We start from the raw sequence: 16094 nt of genomic DNA, 5'->3' as shown, positions 1-16094 counted from the left end.
GGTGTGTCAGCTGTGTGCGAGAGTGCTGTGGTGTGTCAGCTGTCAACGTGAGTGGCGTGGTGTGTCAGCGTAAGTAATGGCCTGGTGTCCCACCACCATGAGCTATAACATCAAGTGATTGTGTTACGATCACACCAAAAAAATTTATCATATTTACCCATACCCAAAATAACCACCCACTCACACAAAACTATCCTCCCACAGGCACAAAAACCTTCCACACAAATATTTAGTCAACATAAAGCTTTGTCAACGATCCTCATTTGCATTTTGAGTAGATTCATTTTGATTCTCAAAAATTTTATTGAAAAAATGTAAGACTAAGTGCAAATCTTTAGTAACAAATAGTTCAAATGTAAATTTCTTAATTTTTAAAGTTGATTTGTTTAGTTTTGGACTTCAATAATACTCAGATTTAGGTAATTATACGTAAGGAGTAAAATTTCGGTTTCGAAAAAATTCAATTTTGACAAAATTAGATAAAAACGACGAAAATTGCTATCAAAATATGAAAATTTTGAATGAAACTTGATCATATGTTTATGAGTTAATTACATCTACACCCCTTGAGGTTTATCGTTTTTTCACATACACCCCCTGAGGTTTCAATAATTATACATACACCCCCTGAGGTTTCGAAACTGTTGCATATAACCCCCTATAGTGAGACAAAAAATGATGAGAAATTATGCAAAAATGCATGCTAAGGGGTGAAATGGCATAATAAAATTACTCAAGGTGTAAGGTTCAACCTCAATACAAATATTTTCTTTTTGTTTATTTATTTTTTTCTCTTATAAGGGGTTATATGCAATAGTTTTGAACCTCATGGGGTGTAAGTGTAATTAACTCTATGTTTATTTATCACATTATCTACTACATGGATAAAAAACATTGAAGAAACTAAATTATATAGTAGGTTTCATGTGATATAAGGTAAATATAATGCGCGCTGGAGGCAAATACTGTTAAAAAAATAGGTTACTAATTAATAATTATATAAATAACACCTCAAATTTATTTATATTACAATATTAAACATGAATTAAATAAGATATTAAAGTTTAGATCCTTTAGGATATTTTTAATTATTTTTTATATAGAAATGTATTAGAATTTAGGGTTTAAAAACAACTAAACGAAACCCCAAACGTTTTTTCTTTTTCTTTTCAATTGCCCAAAGGCTCCAAACCCCAATCAACCTTAAACCCTTTTTTTTTTTTTTTTTCTCCTTTTCCTCCCGTGACTCTCTCTTCCTCTTCCCTCTCATTTCTCTCTCCAAGCTCCCAGCCCACTGCGCAGACGCATCTCTTCTCTTTCCTCCCTTTTCCTCCTTTCCTGATCTCCCTCTCTTCCTCCTTCCTCTATCTCCCTCTCTTCCTCCTCTCCCTCCCCACTCTCTTCTCTCTCCCATATCTCCTTTCTTCTCTCTTCTCCCTTCTCCCGCCTAGATCTCCTCTGACTCTCTTCAATCTGCCGCCCTCTGGTGACGGCTGGCGATGTGGCCGGCTCGTCTCTTCCTCTCCTCTCTCCCTTTGGTCTCCGCCACCAATCGAAAGTTTCGCTGAAATTTCAAGAATTTCAAGAAATTTTGGGAAATTTCACCGAAATTTGAACGAAAAGTGTTTGTGTGAGTGTTAAAATTTTCATACCTCAAATCAAACGAAATTTTACTCCTTCAGTATACAATAGTCATAAAATTCCTTTTTATTTCAAATATACGATAGTCACAAATCTTGATGGCAATCACAAATATGGGTTTCAATTTTTTATATTTCATCAATAATAAAATGATTTGAATTTTGTATTTTTATCTTTAATATTTCGTTTAAAAATTTTAAGATTAAAATTTCATTTCATCACAATGCAAACCAATCTCATTTTCCTTTTGTTTTATAGTCGCAGAGTCCCGCTTGCATTAGAGTCTCATATTTGGGTTTTTATTATATTTTAATAATATTAGATATTCTCTGCATTTGGTGTTTGATGTTTCAGATTTTGTTTGTTAATTTTGATGTTAGGGCTTTATTTCATGACAAGGCATTCGAATCGTGCGTTTGCATTATAGTTATATACACTTATACATTTACATGTCTATTCGAGTCACATATTTGGGATCTCAAAAGATATAGATTCTAATAAACCAATTCAAACATGTGACTCATAGAAAGAAACGAAAAAACTTAATTAAGGCTTTTGGTTGCTCACTTGCTCTCCATCCCACACCCTATAACTTAAGTTATACCCTCAAAACTCAAAAGTATGTAGACCCTACAAAAAAACAATTTTCAAGCCCCAAAAGTTACAAACCGTAAAAGCCAAGCTCAAAGTTGTGACTAATTACAATGACTAACCTACACAAACTTTTTTAAAATACACCCATATTTTTTCTTATGGCTTGGGGTTGACCATGTGGAATTTAGGTTAATCAATCCTAAGACATAAGCTGAATAGTCTATATACCCTACAAAATCACCCCCAAACCCTTAATGTTACAGTTCAAAAATCTAATCCTAAACCTATGACGAATAAGCAAAAAAAAAAATTTACTATAAGTAGTGAGTCTCCAAAAAGAATAACACAAAAGAAAGCAAGAGAGAAAAAAGAAAGATGCAAAAAAAAAAAAAAATCTTTTTTTTTTTTTTTTGCCAAGGCAAAAAGCAAAATCTTAAAGTGTGAATAACCACCATAGTTCATTTTTGCTCACTACTTTAATTAAGGTGTAACCTCACCACCCTTCCCTAAGTTTGCCAAGTGTACGTTCTCTAGACTAACTAGAGTTTTATTTGGATTTTGGAGCGAAATAGAAAGAAGAGTGGAGGAAAGAATAACAATGAGGAAAAAGAGGCAAAAGTCTCGGATCTCATACGTAGCTCAAGGAAGAGACACCCATTCTGGGGGTGGGATTGAGCCACCAACTCTCAATGTGGGGAAGAAAAATGTAGCACATGAAATTGATCAACTTTGACTTAGTTTTGTATACATTTTATGCCGTGTATATCATCTTTTTTGTTTAAAAAAAAAAAAACCTAAGGACGACAATAAGAATCACGCACACAATTAATTATCACAATATCTCTATGACATCGATTAATCACAATTGACAGAAATTAAGGATCCTTAAATAAAAAAATGAAATTAAAAAATAGAGTTATTGACCATTAATTGTTATATACGTAATCCATATTTACATTACCGTTTCACATCACTTTCTATTTGTTTAGGCTAATTTCTGAACGACATTAGTTAGGTTTCATTTTATATTTCAATATAGAATAAAACTTGCATGTCTCTGTGATAGGGGACGTGTCATCTCTTCCAAGAGAGAGACAGAGACATAAATGAGAGAAAGAGGAGAGAGGGAGAGTGGGAGAGAGACTGAGGCTGAGATGAGAGGAAGGGATGCCACGTCTCATATTCCCGTGATAGACAAATCCTTCTCTTCAATATAACATGTCCTTTTTCATTTGGCTTCATTTGCCATCGTTATGCACCTTCTATCTTCACAATTTCTTCAAATAAAGTTGAACTTACCCAATCGACCAAAAAAAAAAAAGCTGCACTTGGACTAAAGAAATCAAATACATTTCAAATTATGTTGTTTGAAACTGACAAAAACTGATAAAAGAAAATTCCTATTTTATTAATTATGAGCTGCCTCTTATTGTACTTTATTTGGTGTTCTTTGATTTTGTTTTCTAATATTAATATTTTCTCTAATTATCATACCGTTTATTCAGTTAAGGGAAGGTATAAAATATTTTTTTCGAGCTATGAAACATACGAAAGTAAAGGATCACTGTGCTTCCATTGTATAGTAATTTAAAATGGTCTATTGAGGTTAGGTACAAAATTAGAGTTATTTTTTCACATTTTAAATACTAATTTTTAACCATTTCAATTTAGGTACCAAAGTTTTAGTTTAGCTAATAATAAAAAAAATGTGATTGAATTCTAAGGGCTTAAATTCTAAGCTTAAACCATTAAGAGGTTTAAATCTCCATACAATTTAATGTAACTATATGACAATCACATATTTATATTTGGAAACAAATCCATGGCATTCTATTTTTTACACAAGTTTTTAATGGGACTCACTCCATATAAGATTTCAACGATCTTAACCGTTTATTTTTTAAGTCTCCGTTCAAGGATCATCCTTGCAAAAAATTATGCAAATTGAAAACCATTTACCATATAAGTTAAATGATCAACATTGATCAAGTGTTTATTTTGTTAACCATTGAATTTTTGTAAGTAAATGATTTCCGATTTATCTAATTTTTTACAAGAATGATTTTTAATAGAGACCTAAAAAATAGACGGTTCGGATCATTGAAATTCTATATGGAGTGTGTCCCATTGAAAACTTTTGTAAAAAAATGATATATCATGGATCCACCCCCTTTATATTTAGTACATAGTCACAACTATATAATAAAAAATAGGCTTAATTATCGATTTACCACCCAAAACTGTAACTCATTCCCACTTGAAAGTTTTTTTGTCCCAGATTACCACCTGTAATTTACATCCGTGTCCCATTTTACCTTGTTCCGTCAACAGTTCCGTTAAAAATGATGACCTGGCCGTTAATGCTGACATGGCGCGCTGGATGTATGCCACGTGTCACATCTTTTTTTGTATTTTCTGATTTTTTTTATTTTCTTATTTTTATAAACTTTGAAAGTTAATTAAAAATAGCTCCGAACTTAGAAAAATACACGGAAAATTCCTATTGACTTGTCTTGACTAGTACTAATTTACTATGGGGTCAAAATGCCAATTTTCCCTCTAAAAATTTTCAGAAAATTTGGAAAGTCCAAATTTATTTTTAGAAAATTAAAATACTCTAGACTCTTTGAAAATTCATAGGATAATCTCCCGAACTCCAAAACATATGAGGTCTGCATCGTTAGTCTTCTAAAAACTAACAATACCTTTCTCGTGAACACTTGCTGCCCAAAAGACCTCTCGGTCTTAAAGGAAAATAAATTTCCCTATAAAATAAATTCTAGAAAAATTCTAGAATTTCTGTAAATTCTCAAAAACAGGCATTTGGTAATTTTCAAAATATATTTGAGAATTTGTCCAAGAGTTTACTAAAATTCTAGAATTTATTTAATATAGGGAAATTTATTTTAATTTTTTAGAAATAAATTTGGACTTTCTAATTTTTTCAGAAATTTTTGGAGGACAAATTGGTAATTTAACCTGATAGTAAATTAGTGCTAGTCAAGACGAGTCCGTAAGAATTTTCCGTGTATTTTTTTGAGTTCGGAGCTATTTTTAATTAATTTTTAAAGTTTATAAAAATAAAAAAAATCAGAAAATACAAAAAAAAGATGTGACACGTGGCACACATTCAGCGTGCCACGTCAACATTAACGGCCAGGTCATCATTTTTAACGGAATTGTTGACAGAACAAGGTAAAATGGGACACGGATGTAAGTTACAAATGGTAATTTTGGACAAAAAATCTTTCAGGTGGTAAAGTGGGAATGAGTTACAATTTTGGGTGATAAATTGATAATTAAGCCTAAAAAATAAGTACGACTGCTAAATAATAGTTGTCACTACTATATATAAATATGTGATTGTCATGCACTTACATTAAATTTCAAGGAGATTTAAGATTCTTAATGGTTTAGGTTTAAAATTTCAACTTTACAAGTGTTCTAATTGCTAAAGTTCAAATTTTTCCAAATAATATAAAATTTGACCGTTGGAGATTTAGGAATGGAGAGTTTAGAGAGCTTCATTCATTCAACCTAATTTGGGAAAATTGTTAAAAAAATCTCAAATTTAGAGAGATCTTAGAAAATAGTTGGAGTTGTATTTTATGTCATTTTTACTCAAATTGAAATTTGAGAAATTGTAAGGGCCGGAAATGCTCTTATAAGTGCGGAATACATTTTTTTTTTGTTATTGACAAATTATATTATTATCACTCAGTAACCAAAAAAAAAGACACTGCCACTTTGATAGTGAATCGCAACGAAATAAATATATGTCATGAATTTTTTACAAATAAAATTAAGAGATAATTAAGTTTAAGCTCTTTAGAGAAATAGTTTTTAGATAGAGATCATGGATGTTTTAAAGTTTATAAAAAAATTCTTTTAATTCATAATAAAGTTTTCCCCGATTTGAAGGGTATTTCCCCTTCTAAAGTGTAGAGTGAACTTTGTAGAGACTGCATGTTAGGTTTTAACTTCGAGATTTTAGACGGAGCTCAAAATCTTAGAGTTAAAATCTAACATAAAGCCTTCAAAAAAGAAAAATAAAAGGAATTAATTAAAAACTTTAAATCACTACCGATTTTAGTCTAAAAAAAACTCATAAAATGGATTAGACTTTAAGTCTCCTTAAAATTAATGTAACTTGTTTAGTGAGCATCCTGTTTTATATTAGAAACATATCACATCATTTGTTAACAAAAATTTTATGACATAATTTATTGACTAAATTTGAAAAAAATTAACTTTTGGTAGTTCTAATATTACTATATTAGTGTTATTGCATGTATATGATTTTACCTAATAAAAGCCTTAATAGATGGTTTAAGCACAAGCCTTGAGAATGTTGATAATAAAAGCCCCTTTGATTATGTCCTAGTTTGAGAGGTGTGGACAGGGTTCAATTAAACAATTTGGATTAACCAAGCATTATGGAATGAGAAGGATAAGGTTAGTCAGGAACAGACCACTGTATACCCAGTTTGCAACCAAAAAAGTCTTCACCTTATGCCCAATTTCTAACCAAAATTTGATAAGTTAAAGGCCAAAAAAAACAAAAAAAAGAGTCCGTTCACCTTCCTACAAAACAGTAGCAGTAAGGATACTTGTACACAATACTTTTGTTAGGAACAACATGTTGCCACAAAGATTCCCAATGATGACATAACGGTATAAAATAAAATACCTACAAAGCTATATAAACTTTATAATCTCCTGGCTCTATTAAGTCAATGAAAGTATATATAATTGCTTTAAGCTGTAGTAAAGCATATATAATTACTTTAAGCTGTAGTAAATATGCAGCAGGAAAAGCAATGCTCCAGTATTATTGAAATGTCAAACGACTCATACATGTCAATAACGATCTGCGATTTGTGATACTGAAGAATATGTACCAAGGACTGCAGCAATGATGCCCAAAGCAGCAACTATGGAACTTGAAACAACCTAAAGATGCCGAAAAAGTGAGAGGAAACAGTCACATTCTCACAGAATTAAAAGCATTAAGAAGCATAGCTTCATAATTACTAGATTTTGGCCACCAAACCAATTAAATGTCTCTTAGTTGTTGGTATGGTTACTTTGTTGCCACTGATGAGACTCAAGATTTGTATCAAATGGAAGATTATAGTGATATAGGTTCTCAATTGAGTCAGTATCCAGATCCTTTCTCCATTTTATGCATTTTGTTCTCTGTCAAGGCCATGTATGAAAGAAAATTCTTGCAAGACACATTGAACAGATAGGATATTCAGTAGAAATCCCTTACCTGTATCCTTGTGGCCTTCTTTCCTGCTATTCTCAGAAAGCATAGTGTTGGCACTATTATAGACTGCATCAAAGCCACACATATCAGATTCAATATTGATATCCTTGCAAATATTCAATGCCAACAGGAAAAGAATACAAAAAGAACAAGCAGACAGAAAGAGACGTGAACTTATCTCATGCTGTCATAAATAACCCATATCACAATTTGCAGGCTACCACAGACCATGTAAATTTGCACATGGTAATTCTCAAACTAACTAGTCTGAACAAGAACCCGAAAAACAAGGAAAAAAATGCAGAAATCTGGCCTTATCAATCTCCATTACTAAGGCCATAAGGCATGCTGTTCCTTCTTCCTGGATCAGTTGCACAAGTCCAACAGTTCCTCAGATTTGTCCTTGATACTTTTATGCAATGAATCCAATTAATCATTATCATTTCTTGAAGACAAGAAGGTTTCGGAAGAGCCATCTTGTAAAGTTGTCCATTATCAATTACGTCACTGACCAGAATTATTTACATGAGTCCGTTTATTCCTTAGCACAGTTAGAGTAGTAAAAGCCATAATTGGACTTTGGCAAGCGTGGTCAGTCACCCTCACTAATTGTTGTGAATCGGTGGAACTAGAATGCGTTACATCCTTGATTGTATTGATGCCCAAAACACAACGAATCACATGTTCCATGCTCCGAGAGTATATAAAGATGAATTGTGCTCAATAAAACTTCCAAGCAAGTCAAAATTGTAATGCTAAAAAATGTTTCTGTTGTAAGTACAAACCAGTAATACACAAACATCACTGCTTAACATGACGATGGTTAACAGAGCAGAACACACTAAACATGTCCTCAGTCATTTCATGATTGGTTATGCCACTATTGACTACAACTAATTACAGTATTCTCATTGTATGGACTACAACTATGTAATTGCTGAACAGAGGTGTAAGCTTACCACAAGTATGCTGAGTAGAGAACCTATTAAAGCCATCATAAGACCTGAAATAAGAAAAAAAACAACTGACATAATTAGGTTCACTAAATTTGACAGGTACAGGAAGTTGGACAATATGCTCAACAAGTATAATGCATTATAAATAGTAGGTCAATATTCCTTTTTTTTTTTGGACTAATGGTCAAATTCTTTTATTAACTCCTTCAAATCACAGCTATTCTTGAAATGGTGAGGGGATATAATGAATAAAATTACATTTGGGAGATAGAAGTGCTGAAGCCTAAACTTACCAAAGAAAGGAATAACAAAGGCAGCACCAAGGGAAGAAAAGACGAGTGCTGTTCTTAAAAGAATGAAACACCAGAAACTATTAGAAAGTCCAACTGGCAGCAGCTCCTCAATACTCCTTGCTAATGGGTTCATCAACAGGGCATATTTGCTAAATGTCAAGGAAGCAAATATAAAAAGTAACAATAGAAAATTCTCAGATTATATCCACTAATATAATTTTGAAAAGTAATACACACACACACACGCATACAAATACTGTCTAATGGATATTTACTCAATGGGTTGATAACCTGTAGAAAAGAATGAAAAACGAGTTCAGAAACCACATAAATGTTGACCACGTAATTCATGCACACAAACATCCCCTTATAAATTGACAATCCACAATCTCACACTTACTGTTGTCCACAATGCAACTTTGGACACAAAAGCATGTGGTGGCATGTTTAAAGTTATCTGAGACAATGTGCGTTGACCAAACATGAGATATCCCATGACTGCAACACTCCCATATAACAGAACGCACAATATAAAACTGCATACAAAAGAGATGCAAGGCATAAGAAGGGCAAGGGAAGCATGTGCCAAGTACAACAATATTAACTTTTATACCATATTATCACCGCCTTGCTAAATTCTCGTTTGTTTGCCATGGACTGGTAGATATTTGGAAACACAGTATGCCCAGCAAAGCAAAATCCATACACACCAATTACAAGTGGAATTCCATTCCAGTTCACTAGTGGAGCGGTTTGATGAAACCCAATCCCACCAGTTGTACCAAGTAAAAGTACACATAGAACAATCAAAATTGTGACAATGACCCCACCAGCTGCAAAAGAAAATAACCAAGAATTCAGATGATTGCATATGAAAATCATTCATCTTTTCAAGACTTGAAAACAGTGGGGCGTTTGACGGAAGAAGCTTGCAACACCTGAAAGGAATGAAATCAAACGAAGATCCCTCAACCAAACAGTTGGTAGAACAACCAGGGCAGTAAGAATTCCAAAGAAGTGCATGGAGTCCAGATGAAAACCAGCCCAATTCAAGGATGTTCCTGGGAATAGCCTGCTGAGATTATCTCCTTCCAAAATGATGAATTCTACACAATACGACTGCACAAAAAGAAATTTTTTTGAGAATTAAGATTTATGGTTCAAGTAAAAAGTAGAACTAGAATCAATGCTTCACTTACATATAGTTCTACGTACAAAATGATCTGCACCATAATCAAGAGATGCAATAATATCAGAAAGTATTGAAAACAAAAATAACTGACATGGCAGTATTAAAAAAAGCATTTAGAAGAACAGAGCAAATTTATAACAGTGCTTCAAATAAATTATATGTATCTTAAAATTGACTGGAATCATTGGTATGTGACCAATAACCACAAAATACACCTAGACCGGCCTGCTCTTCATTTTTCTAAGAGTGAAGCCATAAACGGCCAATAATTTACAACTTACAGATATGAAAAGACGTCCATATCTTCCAAAGGCAGCTTCTCCTAAATCTGGGTAAGTTGTGATGCCTTCTCTGTTCTCAAAGCAGTATCTCATGAGTGTGGCTGTGTAACAACACACAACTGCAAAAAGAAGTAGCATCACCAAACCTGCCCAGCCAGCTTGTTTCACTGTATAAGGTGTAGAAAGAAGCCCAACTCCAGCCATTACATTAACTCCTGTCCAAAAACATGTGACCATGAATTCAACCAAATACAGCCACGATACAAAAGTTTAATTTACAGAGTAAATGCAGACAGAAAATAGATCCATGTAATGGGAAAGGTAAGTTATTACTTTATATATAACCTTTGTTTGCTAATTATTGTATATTTAGTAGGGATAATCATAAACAATGAAGCAGATAAAAAAGTATATGAACATTTTCTCACACAAACATTATTTCTCATACCCTTGGGAGAAAAGTATCATTCTACGTAAAGGAAGCGGCAATTTTGATGTCATTAGAATATTTACCAACATCAGTAGCATATATCATACAAAAAATAAATAAATAAATAAACAAATTATATCAGTCATAAAAATTACATAGGAACACAACAAAGTATACCATTGAAGACAGTTTGAGTGAAGCTACATCCATGGCCAATAGGTAATTCACCAGTCAGCTGCTTATTTAGAGTGGATCTTTCAGACAATAATGATTGGGTTATTGAGATCCTATCCAAATCACCCTTTTGAGGAACGGATTCATGAGTAGACAATAACGAAGCCTTTGAAACATTATCTAAATTGCTTTTCGACTGAATGCTAAAGCTACAGAGGCTTGCATAGCTACCAAGTGGAACAAATCCAAGATTTGCAATATTTGGTGATGCTGCAATTGAGTAAGAATCAATTGTCTCCCTGCTCAAAAATAACATAAAATACAAGGTAACGGAAAATGAGCACTTGGGTAATATCAACTATAAAAATGTCTAAGAAAACATTATATAAAAACTACTCCGGAAAATAATTTTAAATTATAATAATGTATTAAATACTAACTTATACCACCAAACTAAGGGGATCCATGCATGATCAGGATATGTCAGCTCCCATAGGAGAGTTGCCTTTGTAAACCTAGTAAGTGGTTTAGTTTATCTTACAGTGTTTGATTGACTAATTATATTCTTGACACGCATTGATTTTGCATCCACTCAGAAGTCACACCAATACAAACTGTAAATACACCGTATTAATAGTGTAGCTGGTAGCATAGGCACCACTAGAATGGTTAGACAACCTACCAGAAACTTTACTTCATTTATACTGTGGCTGATTAAAAAACTTAATGACACCAAGGAAGGAACATATAGAGAGAACTATGTGCAATGAGCTAAATGTCTTGTAATCAATCGGATTACAAGACATTTATACTGTAATCATTGCAGCAGTTGCACATCAAAAGGCCAATGCCCCACATATTTTTTTTCTTTCTAAATAATTCAAAATAGCATGGTTTGAGTCTAAAACTAAGAGTGATTCATGTCAAAATCAATCGGTTGAATTCTGTATTGTAGCTCAAATTTAAATCTACATCATTTGTTATGATTTCTATTGTGTATAGACTATAGATTAATGGCGTAATGGAACCAATTAGAAGTTACCCAAGTTATGATTTACCATGCTCGATCCAAACAAAGGCTTAAAGACAAAAGGGTAAACGTTTAATTGTGTGAGAAAAAGAATGAAAGGAAGATATATATATACCTGTAACTCTGTGGCCATTTCTGAGAAGTAAAACTGACATGGCTGTGGGTGCTGCCACTAGAACTGCTGCCACTCTCAATCTTGTTCTCCTCAATATCATTCTCTTCTTCTTCAACATCAGAATCAGACAAAAACGGATCCGATTCTCTGTCCTCAACCTTCCCAAGCGCCATTGTAGCAGAAACAAAGAGAGAGAAGGAGGTGAATGAAGTACCCTTTTTGTAATGTGTGAGACTGAGGCTTGGAGAGTGTGATTTGGCGTTGTTTATGTGATTATATCTGAATGTTAGAGGTTGACAGGTTGTATGGGTAGCAGAGGAAGGCAGTCCAGAAGATTGATAGGGTGGCTGAATGTGAATGGCTGAAATGCTGAATGATGATAAATCATCAGAATCATAAATTCATAATATATGGGAGGTTTTGTAGGGAATCGGGTAATGACATATGTCAGATTCAAACAAGTACATCCAACTCAATCGAAAAAGTCGGTGTGAGACCCGTGACTGTATTCTGTTAGTTGTTTGGTTCGAAAAGTTTCAATCAGATTTTATGTTGTTTACAATTAAAAGCTAAATTTGTAAAATCTCTCAATTGTTTTTGACGATTTGTTTATGTGACGATAATGTGGCAGCTTCTAAATAACATGAGTATGAGTATTTTTTTCTCATTTTACATAAGGTTTGGAGTCATCAGGTTATTGAATCATAAAAAAGAAAGAAGAATTTTACAAATTTGGCTAATTAATATTTGAGTCACACGAACTAAAATAGAAAATGGCTCAAACAAATAAACAATAGAGACAAAATATGTAATATAGCCAAGTAATACAAAGTAATTAGTATTACGGTCATCAAAACAAATTTTATACGCACTATAATAGAAAGTCTTTTTGCACTGTAGAACAACATGCATTATTTGCACTAGAAATGCCAGCCACCCTTAATTTTACTCTCTCTTTCTAAATTTTCGGTTTTCCTTGGGTTAAATACAAAAATAGTTTACGAACTTTATACTGATTCTCAATTTGGTACACTAACTATAAAAATATCAATTTGGTCCACAAATTTTTCAAGTTGTACCAAACAAAAGTTAACGTCCATCTAAAAATTAACGGAATTGGTCACATGAAAATGTAATGAACAGACTAAAATACCCCTGAAAATGTAGTCAATTGTTGTGCACATGAACAATTCCCGTTAAATTTTTCGATAGAAGTTAACGTTTGAACTGCGTTGGTACAACTTGAAAAGTTCGTGAACCAAATTGATACTTTTTATAGTTAGTGGACTAAATTGAGATTTACTGTAAATTTCATGGACTATTTTTGTATTTAATTCTTTCTCTTTTATCTTTGCTACATGTTCAAGGGCAGAGTAAAAAATTTCTAGAGAGGGAGGTTAGGACTACCACAGTGGGCTAGCTAAATGACGGGTCGGGTTGGGCCGACTTTAAACGGGCCGTAGCAGTTAATTTAGTGGAAATAAAATAGAGAAATTCTAATTTGGGTAATAAAATAAAGGGTTTTTTTTTCAAATTCAGTACTTGAACTTTGAGGTGTGTCCTAATTTGGTACCTAAATTTTAATTTGTCCAAATTACATACCTAAACTTTTAGTTTGTATCCAATAGGTACCTAAGTCCAATAGGACAAAGTGAAAGCAGAGTAGTTGATGAATTGTGCCTTCTTGACAGTCCCCACGTTCCCGTTGATGAATTGTGCCTTCTTGACAGTCCCCACATCCCCGTGGTTTTCTCCATCATATTTATATATATATAAGAAGAAGATAAACCTGTAAGTTATTTGATTTTGGGTTTATATCATACACAGGCACAAAGATCCAAATTATGCAATTCAACATGATAGTAATAGTAGCTAAAAGATTGCTAAGGTTATAGCATGTGCAATGAATCTGCTTATTCTTGTAGTCTGGGTATTCAACTTATACAACTTATACATTGACTATGCTAATGAAGTTTGAGGATATAGATTCTCTTCATTCATATCTATTAATGGAGAACTCCACTTGAAAATTCACAATTCTCACTACCACAAAAATGTCAATAGATATCACTCATTTTATATCAAATTTGAAATTGACTGATATTATAAAAGTTATTATATCAGTTAATTTTTTTTTTGATTTCAGAACTCTAATAAGAAATCACTAGTTTTTTCCACCTGATATATAATGTTTTCTCTTTTTCTAAGAATTTTGGTAAGATATCAGTCTACACACTGTCAACTGATATCATAAGTTGACATTTTCCTCCCTTGTAATTTTTTTGTCCTCCCACCCATGCACACCTGATATAAAAAAATTTTGCTTTTTCTTATTTTTTGTTAACATATCAGACTACTATGTCAACTGATATGTTAACAAAAAATAAGAAAAATCACTAATTAAGTGAGAGTGCTGCTATTTGCACATTTTTTTTTTACACCCCTCATCACTTAATTAGTGATTTTACAGATTTACCTCATTGTGAAAAAACCATAAAGCCTTCCCCAACACACCCCATCTTCTCTATTCTCTTCCTTCCCTCCCAACCGTGCCTTGCCCAGCTCCCCATCTCTTTGACTTCTTTCTCCCATCTCCGACTTCCCAGCGCAACACCTTTTCTCTCTCTCTCTCTCTCTCTCTCTCTCTCTCTCTCTCTCTCTCTCTCTCTCTTTCTCTCTTTCTCTCCTTTCTCCTCTCTCCCTCTCTCCCTTTCTCAATCTCTTTCTGCGACCACGTACGCCACCCTAGACCCAAGCTCGACATGTGACCACCCACCCCAGCCCCGTCTCGTCAAGACCGGAGATCACCCTTTATGGCTTTCTTTCTTTCTCTCTCTTTCTCTTCTTCTCCCTTTCTCTCTGGCTTCTTTCCCCTTCTTCTTGCAGCACCTTTCAGCCACCGCGTGCAGCACCATCGAAGCCACCCACGCGCACTTCTGCTCGCACCAACCTAGCCACACCACCCCGCCCCTCTCTATCTCTCTCTCTCTCTCTCTCTCTCTCTCTTTCTTTCTCTTTCTCTCCTTCCCTCTCTCCTCTTGCCCAAGCAAACAGCCAAAACCTTTAAAAAAAAATATTTGTAGCTAGTTCAGAAGTACAGTGTCGAACATCACGAAAACCATTCGAAAGTACAGTGTTGAACATCAAGGAAACCGTTCAGAAGCACAGCATTGAACACTTTCAGTCATGTTCGGCAGGTGACTGCCGAATGAAGAAAAATTTTTTGAAAGTGCAGTGCCGAATGACATGCGACATTAACAATCCCCCACCCGAAAATGAAACCCTAAACTCTAAAAAAACCCTACACTCCAAATCATCTCAAACATACAAAAAATGTGTTAGGATAGGCTGGTGTTGGGGGTGAACCAAAGGACTATTGGCCCGGAGGTGGATGTTGGGTGTGGTGTTGGGAGGGGGTGTGTTCGGAGGAGAGGAGAGAGAGGGAGATGACTCACATTGGTCCTCAGTTATTTTCAGTAACCGAGAGTGTCATGGATCAGTTTTCACGCACCAGACTAATCTCTTGAACCGGTCAAAAGCAGACAATAAAAAAAATTGGTTATTTTAATTGACAAAATTGAGACTTTATCTTTAAATTGGAAACGAATATTAACTATATTGATGTATTATTCAAAACATTAAATCTAGAAACAACATTGAAATAATGGCGAGCTCGCAGGAATTAAAGATAAATGTAAGCATTTTGTTTCCCTCGGTCGTAATAGGGCTCATTCATATCATTATTTTGAATACACAAAGTAACTTTAGACCCATTTGAAGTAAATATTTTGTATTCATGTAATTTGGTTAGGAAGTTTAAATAGAGAGTTTCTTTTGCTCCTAAAAGAGAATTAAAGTTTATTTACATGTAGCTTTAATTCCATGATTACAAGCAATTCCAAACACATTTTCATTTTTGTGTTAGACAGCAGTTGCAAATCACTGCAACAACTAAATATGTTAGGAAAATTTTGTGAAATAACTCCTTTTAATACCTAACTTTTTTTTTTTTGGACTCTTTTGCTTATTTTCGAACAAAAATTCCCGTGATATTTAAATCATTTATATCAGTGTGTCGATGTGGCGACAACAGAATCCACCTTCAGCTTCCGGCGT

At 33.8% G+C, this 16094-nt stretch overlaps 1 protein-coding gene across 2 annotated transcripts; it reads right to left on the bottom strand.

Moving 5' to 3' along the window:
• Positions 1-7003: 7003 nt before the first annotated feature.
• LOC147282630 (amino acid transporter AVT1A-like) lies at positions 7004-12375 on the bottom strand. 2 transcript variants are annotated; one of them, XM_086246980.1, is made up of 12 exons: positions 11979-12375; positions 10837-11103; positions 10230-10444; positions 9956-9979; positions 9695-9875; positions 9370-9589; positions 9157-9292; positions 9030-9047; positions 8757-8904; positions 8467-8510; positions 7511-7573; positions 7004-7188 (listed from the first exon to the last, which is right to left on the bottom strand). In XM_086246980.1, the coding sequence occupies exons 1-12, from the start codon at positions 12094-12096 to the stop codon at positions 7096-7098; spliced, it is 1527 nt and encodes a 508-aa protein (XP_086103106.1). In that variant the 5' UTR covers positions 12097-12375; the 3' UTR covers positions 7004-7095. The 2 variants fall into 2 exon arrangements, with proteins under 2 accessions (XP_086103106.1, XP_086103105.1); XM_086246979.1 differs by having other exon boundaries at positions 10837-11132; positions 11979-12374.
• Between the last annotated feature and the right edge of the window lie 3719 nt (positions 12376-16094).

This window comes from Dryas octopetala, chromosome 6, assembly GCF_963921425.1.
Source record: "Dryas octopetala chromosome 6, drDryOcto1.1, whole genome shotgun sequence".
NCBI classification, from domain to species: Eukaryota; Viridiplantae; Streptophyta; class Magnoliopsida; order Rosales; family Rosaceae; genus Dryas; species Dryas octopetala.
The sequence above is the reverse complement of the archived record's forward strand: the minus strand, read 5'-3'. Positions and strand labels throughout refer to the sequence as shown.